The 10,308-nt window shown below is 44.9% G+C and overlaps 1 protein-coding gene across 2 annotated transcripts in view; it reads right to left on the reverse strand.

The window, feature by feature from the left end:
* LOC122563048 (cyclin-dependent kinase 18-like) overlaps positions 1-10,308 on the reverse strand; it is a 123,453-nt gene that overhangs the window by 23,703 nt on the left and 89,442 nt on the right. For both annotated transcript variants that reach the window (XM_043716381.1, XM_043716382.1), the window contains exons 7-8: positions 8,825-8,919; positions 3,406-3,468 (exon numbers count right to left, since the gene is read on the reverse strand). In XM_043716381.1, coding sequence (XP_043572316.1) covers positions 3,406-3,468; positions 8,825-8,919 — 158 coding nt within the window. The remainder of the gene's footprint in view (positions 1-3,405; positions 3,469-8,824; positions 8,920-10,308) is intronic.

Genomic DNA, 10,308 nt, shown 5'->3' on the forward strand with positions numbered 1-10,308 from the left:
ATCCCTCACAGAAAGCTGCTTGCTCTACAGTCTTCTCACAGAAAACTGCTCACTATACATTCTCCCTCACAGAAAGCTGCTCCTTGTACAGAACCTCTCACAGAAAGCTGCTCTCTGTACAGTAACTCTCACAGAAAGCTGCTCTCTGTACATTATGCCTCACAGAAAGCTGCGTTTTGTGAAGTATCCCTCACAGAAAACTGCGCTCTGCATAGTACCACTCACAAAAAGCTGCTGTCTGTACAGTATCTCTCAGAAAGTTACTCTCTGTACAGTATCTCTCTCAGACAGCTGTTCTCTGTACAGTATCTCTCACAGAAAGCTGCTCTCTGTACAGTGCCCCTCATAGAAAGCTGCTCTCTGTACAGTATCTCTGACAGAAAGCTGCTCTCTGTACAATATCTCACCCAGAAAGCTGCTCTCTGTACAGTATTCCTCACAGAACGTTGGTCTCTGTACAATATCTCTCACAGAAAGTTGCTCTCTGTACAGTATCTCTGACAGAAAGCTGCTCTCTGTACAGTATATCTCACAGAAAGCTGCTCTCTGTACAGTATAACTCACAGAAATCTGCTCTCTGTACAGTATCTCTCACAGAATGCTGCTCTCTGTACAGTATCTCTCTCAGAATGCTGCTCTCTGTACAGTATCTCTGACAGAGAGCTGCTCTCCGTATATGTCCCCTCACAGAAAGCTGTTCTCCGCACAATATCTCTCACAGAATGCTGCTCTCTGCACAGTACCTCTCTCAGAAAGCTGCTCTCCGTACAGTATCTCTGACAGAAAGCTGCTCCCTGCACAGTATCTCTCTCAGAAAGCTGCTCTCTGCATAGTATCTCAGACAGAATGCTCCTCTCTGTACAGTATCTCTCACAGAAAGCTGCTCCCTGTACAGTATCTCTCACAGAAAGCTGCTCTCTGCACAGTATCTCAGACAGAAAGCTCCTCTCTGCACATTACCACTCTCAGAAAGCTGCTCTCTGTACGGTTTTTTCTGACAGAAATCTACTCTCTGTACAGTATCCCTCACAGAAAGCCGCTCTCTGCACAGTGCCCCTCATTGAATGCTGCTCTCTGTACAGCATCTCTCTCTGAAAGCTGGTCTCTGTACAGTGCCCCTCACAGAAAGCTGATCTCTGTACCTTATCTCTGACAGAAAGCCGCTCTCTGTACAGTAACGCAGACAGAAAGCCGCTCTCTGTACAGTGCCCCTCACAGAAAGCTGTTCTCTGTACAGTATCTCTCACAGAAAGCTGCTCTCTGTACAGTGTCTCTCACAGAATGCTGCTCTCTGCAAAGTATCTCTCTCCGAAAGCTGCTCTAAGTGCAGTATCTCTGACAGAAAGCTGCTTTGTGTACAGCATCTCTCTCAGAAGGCCGCTCTCTGTACATTATTCCTCACGGAAAGATGCTCTCTGTACAGTGCCCCTCATAGAAAGCTGCTCTCTGTACAGTATCTCTCTCAGAAAGCGGCTCTCTGCACGGTATTCCTCACAGAAAGCTGCTCTCTATACAGTATCTCTGACAGAAAGCTGTTCTCTGTATAGTTTCTCTCACAGAAAGCTGCTCTCTGTAGAGTATCCCTCACAGCAAGCTGCTCTTTGTACAGTATATCTGACAGAAAGCTGCTCTCTGTACAGTATCCCTCACAGAAAGCTGCTCTCTGTACAGTATCTCTCTCAGAAACCTGCTCTTTGTACAGTAACTCTCACAGAAAGCTGCTCTCTGTAGAGTATCCCTCACAGAAAGCTGCGCTCTGTATAGTATCTCTCACAGAAAGCTGCTCTCTGTACAGTATCTCTCTCAGAAAGTTGGTCTCTGTGCAGTATCTCTCACAGAAAGCTGCTCTCTGCACAGTATGCCTCACAGAAAGTTGCTCTCTGTACAGTATCTCTGACAGAAAGCAGCTCTCTTTACATTATCTCTGACAGAAAGGTGTTCTCTGTACAGTAACTCTCACAGAACTCTGCTCTCTGTAGAGTGTCCGTCACAGAAAGCTGCTCTCTCTACAGTAACTCTCACAGAAAACTGCTCTCTGTGCACTACCCCTCACAGAAAGTTGCTCTTTGTACAGTATCTCTGACAGAAAGCTGCTCTCTGTACAATATGTCTCTCAGAAAACTGCTCTCTGTACAATATCTCTCAAAGAAATTTTCTCTCTGTACAGTGTCTCTGACAGAAAGCTCCTGTCTGTACAGTATCTCTCACAGAAACCTGCTCTCTGTACAGTATCTCTGACAGAAAGTTGCTCTCTGTACAGTATCTCCAACAGAAAGCTTCTCTTTGTACAGTATCCCTCACATAGCGCTGCTGTATTGGTAGCTGACGTTGGCGCCTGTGAAATGTGTGAAATGATTCCAGCTGGAATCGCACTATTGTGAACAAAGGGAATCATTCTCGAAAATACTGTACCTTCATCCATCAGCGAGGTTACAAGCAAATTCTTGCGTTATTCGGGAACAGTAATTTCAAATCCAACACTAGCAGCTGTTGGGATCATATATCAATTCATTAAACAGAAATGTGGAATACAAAACCAGTCTTTGGTAACAGTAATTATTGTCTAAAAACCCACCTGCTCATGATTCACTTTAAAGGAGGGAAATCTGCCCACCTTACCCAATCTGGCCTACAAATGACTCCAGACCCACTGCAATGTAGCTGACTCTTAAATGCCCTCTGTTCACAAGAAATTTGGGACAGTGGCTTTGCAAGTGACACCCATGTTTCAATGAAGGATACCTTTAAAACCAGTAATGACCAAAACATGCATGATTTCAGTGATAGAGAGGATTAATCCAATTAGATAACAGAGTTTGGAAACAAAAAGTGCTGGCGATCACAGCAGATCAGGTAGCATCCACGGAGAGTGAGCAAGCTAACGCTTCAAGTCGAGAAGATTCTTCATCAGAACTGAAGCTGATCTGTTGTGATCTCCAGTGTTTTTGCTTCCAGTACAGATTCCAGTATTTGCAGCAATATGCTCCTACAGGTAACAAAGTTTGTTCCTTTTCCAAATGGCTTGGGAATGTCCAAAGGATAGGCAGAAGTGGGTACTGCAGATGCTGGAGATCAGAGTCAAGTTTAGAGTGGTGCTGGAAACACAGCAGGCCAGGCAGCATCTGAGGAGCAGGAAAAGCAACATTTTGGGCAAAAGTCCTTCATCAGGAATGGATATTGCCTGGCCTGCTGTGCTTTCAGCACCACTCTGAACTTGACAATGTCTAAAGGATACACCAATAGTGAAATGCGTGCGAGTTGACAATTCACAACAGGGGTCCACGAGACTAAATCCCCCAAAGTTATACCAGAGTTGCTTACAGGGATGCTTCAAACAGAATTCTGACCTTTGTTTTCCATTTTTGAAAAGTCCCATGGCTCAAACAAACTGGACGTTTTTCTCACCTTGACATTGTACATGCTCATGATGTTCCCGCAGTTGTCCATGTATTGTTTCAGGTCACTGTCCTGCAAAATAAATGGATACAGTGACATCTAGCAGTGGGAGGTCATTTCTGCAGTTCTCTCACTCCTGAAACATCACCGTTGGAAGGTCAAATCAAAGAGATTTCGTTGGTTAAGGCACAGAGGAGGTCATTTAACCATTGTATCCACAAAGACCTGATTAACTGTAATTATGTCTTCCAGCTCTTGGCCCATCATGCTGGAGGCTTTGTCAATGCAAGTGAATATCTAAATACTGCTTCAGTGTTACAAACTTTCTGACTCAACCCGTCATTCAGGCAATGAATTCTCAAGATGGAGGCAGAGTAGCAGCGGAGTGTGTGGGCTCTTTAAGCCCAGGAACCCGGAGCTCGCCCGCTCTGTCTGCTTCTACGTTTTGTTTTCTTCTTTCATCTTTTCTTTCTCTTTTTTTCTTCATCTTCTGACACTGTGGGGAAGCCAGAGCTGTGTCGGCTGGTTGTGGGGTTGGTGATGCTCGGAGTGAAGATTCTGACTGCAGTAGGCCCAGAGCCTGGACTCAGGGATTCGGTGTGTCAGTGGATATGGCAGTGCTGGTAGTCCAGAGTAGGGCCGCAGTAGGCCCAGGGCCTGACTCAGGGATTCGGTGTGTCACTGGATATGGCAGTGCTGGTAGCCCAGAGCAGGGCCACATTAGGCCCAGAGCCTGGACTCGGGGACTCAATGGGTCGCCGGACGTGGGCGTGATGGTGCCCAGAAGAGGAATCCCGGCTGCAGTAGGCCCGCAGCGTGAACTCAGGACTCAGGGTCTGACGTGGGGGGGTCGTTGGCAGTGGTGGTGCCTGAAGCATGGACTGGGATGCAGTGATGACAGTGCCTGGAGAGAACCCCTCTGGCTGCAGGACCTTGCAGAGACCTTGCAAAAGCCATGAATTTGTGATTGTAGACCCCTTGTTCAGAAGATAGACTCCATTTGTCTGATTTCTTTTTTATTCCTTTTGTAGTCTAGAGGCTAGGTGCCAGCACGGACTGGGGTGAAAGGACTGTAATTCTGAACTTTTTATTTCTTTATTTTTCTATTTTTTTTCCCAAATAATTTGTACTTAAAAATCTGTACCTAGATATCTTTGTACCTAAGTTAGTGCCATAAGTGACAACTTGTAAACTTTTCACTATACTCATGAGTACATGTGACAATAAAGCTAATTATAATTCTAAAGCCAATTCTACTTCTATTCCAGACTCCCACCATCCTCTGAATGAAAATAATCCTCTTCAACTCTCCTCCTAACATTCTACCTTTTACCTTAACTCTATGACCCCCTGGTTATTGACCCCTGTACTCATGGTAAATGTGTCTCCCCATTCACCCTATCTGTGCCCTTCAGAATCTGGTTCTCTCCGAACCTTCATTGCATCAAAGAAAGCAGTCCTAGCCCACCTTTGAGTATCCTATGCCTCAGCTAATATAGGCAATTATATCCCATATGCTTTCTTAACCACCTTATTTACCAGCTCTGCTCCCTGGAATCTGTGGATAGGGACATCAAGGTCTGACTGATCTTTCCAGTGTCCCACTATTCCTGGTGTATTCCCATCCTCTGTTAGCACCTCATGTTTTCAGGTTGAACTCCATTTGCCACTGCTGTACTCACCTGAGTTACCCTTCTGCAGTTTATGACCACCCCCCTCACTACTTCCCATCCTACCAATTTTCCTTTTGACCATGAACTTCTAGATTACACCCCTACATTTAAATCCATCACTAATGTACACCACAAACAGCAAAGGCCCTAGCACCAAGCCCTGTGGAACCCCACTTGCAGTCACAAAAACATCCCTCTACCATCAGCCTCTGCTTCCTGCCATTCAGTCAATTTAGGATCCAAAGTGCCATTTTGCCTTGGATGCTGTGCACTCTTACTTTCCTGACCAAGAGGGACGTTATCAAAGGAAGGCCCTGTATCTGAGGCAGGATGTGTTGGTGTTGGAGAGGGTCCAGAGGAGGCTTAAAAGAATGATCCTGGGAATGAAAGGCTTATCATAGGAGGAGCAATTGAGGACTCTCGGTCTGTACTTGATGGAGTTTAAAAAGATGAGGGGAGAATCTGATTGAAAGTTAAAGAATACTGAAAGGCCTGGATTGAGTAAGCATGGAGAAGATGCTTTCACTAGGAAACAGCCTCAGAGTGAAGGAGCTGAGGAGGAAATTCTTCAGCCAGAGGGTGATGACTCTGTGGAACTCATTGCCACAGAAGGTTGGGGAGGCCAAGTCATTGAATGTATTTAAGAGAGAAATAGGTCGGTTCTTAATTGTTAAGGGGATCAAAAGTTACGAGAAGACAGGAGAATGGGGTTGAGAGAGATATCATCCATGATGGAATGGCAGATCAGGCTCTTTGGGCTGAATGGCCTCAATGTGCTTTTATATCTCTGGTCTAAAAGCCTCGCTAAAGTCCATGAAGGCATAGCAAATGCATTACCGCCATAAACAGTCCTGGTTACCTCCTCAAAAGTTAATTCAAATTTATGAGACATGTTTTGAACTCCTGTTCTGAGGAAGGATGCTCTTGCTCTTGAGGGAGTGCAGCGAAGGTTTGTCAGGCTGATCCCGGGGATGGCCGAACTGCCGTATGAGGAGAGATTGATTAGGTTAGGAAGGTTTTCGCTAGAGTTCACACGAGTGAGAGGAGGTCTCATAGAGACTTATAAAATTCTAACAGGATTAGACTGGGTAGATGCACAGAGGATATTCCTGATAGTGAGTGTGCTCAGAACCAGGGGTCACAGTCTGAGGATTCAGGGTGGATCATTTAGGACGGAGATGAGGAAACATTTCTTCACCCAGAGAGTGGTGAGCCTGTGGAATTCATTACCACAGGAAGTAGTTGATGCCAAAACATTGAATGTATTCAAGAGGCGGCTAGATATAGTACTTGGGGTGAATGGAATCAAAGGTTATGGGGAGAAAGTAGGATTAGGCTATTAAGTTGGACAATTCAACATTATCATGGTGAATGATGGAGTAGGCTCAAAGGGTTGAATGGCCTCCTTCTGCTCCTATCTTCTATGTTTCTATGTTGAACAAATCCATGCTGATTATCTCTGATTAATCCGTGTCTCTCCAAGAGCAGGTATATTCTGTTCCTCGGAATTCTTTCTAATAATTAAAGGGGGCGGTACAGTGGCACCGTGATTAGCACTGCTATCTCACAGTGCCAGGGTCCCAGGTTCGATTCCAGTCTTGAGTGACTGTCTGTGTGGAGCTTACATGTTCTCCCCATGTCTGCGTGGGTTTCCTCCGGGTGCTCCGGTTTCCTCCCACATTCCAAAGATGTGCTGGTCAGGTGAATTGGCCATGCTCAATTGCCCATTGTGTTAGGTGCATTAGTCAGAGGGAAATGGGTCTGAGTGGGTTACTGTTCGGAGGGTCGCTATGGACTGGTTGGGCTGAAGGGCTTGTCTCAACTCTGGAGGGAATCTAATCTAACCAATTTTTCTGCCACCAGGTTAGACTGATTGGCCTGTTAATTTCTCGACTATCTCTTCCTCCTTTTTTTAAGAATGGACAATGTTAGCAATCCTCCAATCATCAGTACCTCATGTGTGACAGAAAGAGTTTGAAAATTACTGCTAGAGCACTTGATATCAACTCCCTTGCCTCTCACAACAGCTCATCCACTTTTGCCAAACCTTCTAGCACTTGCTCTGTCCACTTCCATTTCTATGATTATTTCACAGTCCTCCACCCTGGTGCCTACTTTTCATAGCTTCTCACAACTTCAGGAAGTCACTAAGCACAAATGAGATGCTCGTGAAGTGCAGTTACTACATAATGTAGGAAACTATATTTACAACAAATTTGTACATAGCAAGTTCCCACAAACAATAGTGCTATAATGATCAGATAATTTAGAAATGCTACTCTCTCATTCAAATAGTGGTAAGCAATCTTTTAACATCCATCTGAGAAGGCCTTTGTTTAACACCTCAAACCAGAAACTGCACATCCAACAGGGGAGCATTCTCTCAGAACAACTGCCTAGATTGTATGGGGAAATCTCCATAAATGTACTTAAATCTAAAACTTTCTGACAGTGGTTCAGTGGTTAGCACTGTTGCCTCACAGTACCAGGGACCTGGGTCCAATTCTGCCCTTGGGTGACAGTCTATGTGGAGTTCTCTCCTCATGTCTGTGTTGGTTTCCTCACACAGTCCAAAGATGTGCAGGTTAGGGTGGATGTGCCATGCTAAATTGTCCATAGTATCCAGGGTGTGCAGGCTAGGTGGGTCAGCCATGGGAAATGCAGGGTTACAGGGATGGAGTGGGTCTGGGTTGGATGCTCTCCAAGGGTCAGTATGGATTGAATGGCCTGCTTCCACACTGCAGGGATTCTATGACTTAGGAACAAGAGTGTCACTTACTGCAGTAAGGTTGATGCAAAAATGAGCTTTATTCTAAATCAGGTTATACTGTCCAGCTGAGACAGTGTGGAGAGATACTCCCCAAATATTTTCCCAGTCAGGCTCCAGTTTGAGGCTTGAAAATGACCATGACCTCAGAGGGGTAAGAGTGGGGTGGGAGGAGTGGGTGGGTGGACTGCTGTGATCAAGGGAAAGGGGGGTTGCTGGTGATCTTTATACTGCTGGGATCTTTAACTAAAAAGCATCCCATTTACCACAGGTCTTCTTTATTCTGTGATGGGAATCATTGACAAAGCTAGTTCATCCTGATTGCCCTTGAATTGCTCATAAGGCTATTTCAAAGGGCAGATAAAGGCCAACCACATTTCTGCAGTTCTGGAATCACATGTAGGCCAGACCAGGTAAGGATGGCTAATTTTCCTTCCCTAATGACAATTACTGAGCCTTGACTTTTACAACAATTGATGATAATTTTGTGGAAGCCATTAGTGACTAGTTTTATACTCCAAGCTATTAATTGGAGTTCAATTTCACAAGTCCCATGCTTGGATTTGATCCCATATTCCCATTGAATTAACTAGGCCTCAGGATTAACAGTCCAGTGACATTACTAATACATCACCCACGTCTGTTTTCAGGACAGGAATCAGGCCTCAAAACATCAACCAGGTAGCCCTCACCCACAATGAAACAATGCAAGGAATTAATGGGGCTTTGTAAATGTTAACAGTTGTCAAATCTCCATAGCAACCATTGCTGCCTTGGAGCCCATCACCTCTACATATTTGGACCCACACTTGGGGAAGGTGTGGTGTCGTGGCAATAGCTTTACACTGTACCTAATCCTGCCGTCAAATTGTTTTATGGCCCTAGGTACAAAACAAGAGATGTGTTCAGAATGGAACTTACAAAAAGAACACTTATTTTCGAATTAAAAGAAAGATTGTGAGTGAGCTGGCCCACTTTAATGACTTACCAGGTACTCAAAGACGAGGGTGAGTGAGCAGTCAGTGTGAATGATGTCGTGCAGAGTGACAATGTTTGCATGTTTCAGATTCTTCAGCAACGAAACTATGGAGAAAGAGCACAGCAAATATTTAGGATACACCTCTGCCCTTCAATGTCAGCCATTTACATTGCAAGACCGTGTCATTTTATTTCCTGTTTTCCCAAGCGTGAACTAAAATAGAAAAAGACACCATTTGAAAAACAAAGTAGTATAGAAGGAGTGGCAACATTTTAATATACAAGAAGGAGAGGATTAGGCAAAATGGGAGGATATTTCATTGGGGAAGAGGAAACTATGATGCGATTAGACATGAGTTAGGAAGCATGGATTGGGAGCAATTGTTCCATGGTAAAGGCGCTATAGACTGTTTAAGGAACAGTTGTTGCAAGTGATGAATAAATATGTCCCTCTGAGACAGGCAAGAAGAGGTAAGATAAAGGAACCTTGGATGACGAGAGCAGTGGAGCTTCTCGTCAAAAGGAAAAAGGTAGCTTATGTAAGGTGGAGGAAGCTCGGGTCAAGCTCAGCTCTACAGGATTACAGGCAGGCAAGGAAGGAGCTTAAAAATGGTCTGAGGAGAGCCAGGAGGGGGCATGAGAAAGGCTTGGCAGAACGGATGGTCAAAGAAAGAGTAGGCCCGATCAGGGATAGCATATGGAATTTGTGTGTGGAGTCTGAGGAGGTAGAGGAAGCCTTAAATGAGTTTTTTGCTTCTATCTTTACGAAAGAAACGAACTTTGTAGTGAATGAAACCTTTGAAGAGCAGGTGTGCATGCTGAAATGGATAGAGATTGAGGAAGCTGATGTGCTGAAAAATTTGTCAAACATTAAGATTGACAAGTCGCCAGGCCCGGACCAGATTTGTCCTCGGCTGCTTTGAGAAATGAGAAATGCAATTGCTTCGCCACTTGGGAAGGTCGTTTCATCCTCGCTCTCCACTGGAGTCGTACCTGAGGACTGGAGAGAGGCAAATGTAATTCCTCTCTTCAAGAAAGGATGTAGGGAAATCCCCGGCAATTACAGACCAGTCAGTCTCACGTCTGTCATCTGCAAGGTGTTAGAAAGGATTCTGAGGGATAGGATTTATGACCATCTGGTAGAGCATGGCTTGATTAAATGCAGTCAACACGGCTTTGTGAGAGGCAGGTCATGCCTCACAAACCTTATCGAGTTCTTTGAGGATGTGACTAGAAAAGTTGATGAGGGTCGAGCTGTGGATGTGGTGTATATGTACTTTAGCAAGGCATTTGATAAGGTTCCCCATGGTAGGCTCATTCAGAAGGTCAGGAGGAATGGGATACAGGGAAACTTAGCTGTCTGGATACAGAATTGGCTGGCCAACAGAAGACAGCGAGTGGTAGTAGAAGGAAAATATTCTGCCTGGAAGTCAGTGGTGAGTGGTGTTCCACAGGGCTCTGTCCTTGGGCCTCTACTCTTTGTAATTTTTATTA

The sequence above is a fragment of the Chiloscyllium plagiosum genome, chromosome 26, assembly GCF_004010195.1.
Source record: "Chiloscyllium plagiosum isolate BGI_BamShark_2017 chromosome 26, ASM401019v2, whole genome shotgun sequence".
Classification (NCBI taxonomy): Eukaryota; Metazoa; Chordata; class Chondrichthyes; order Orectolobiformes; family Hemiscylliidae; genus Chiloscyllium; species Chiloscyllium plagiosum.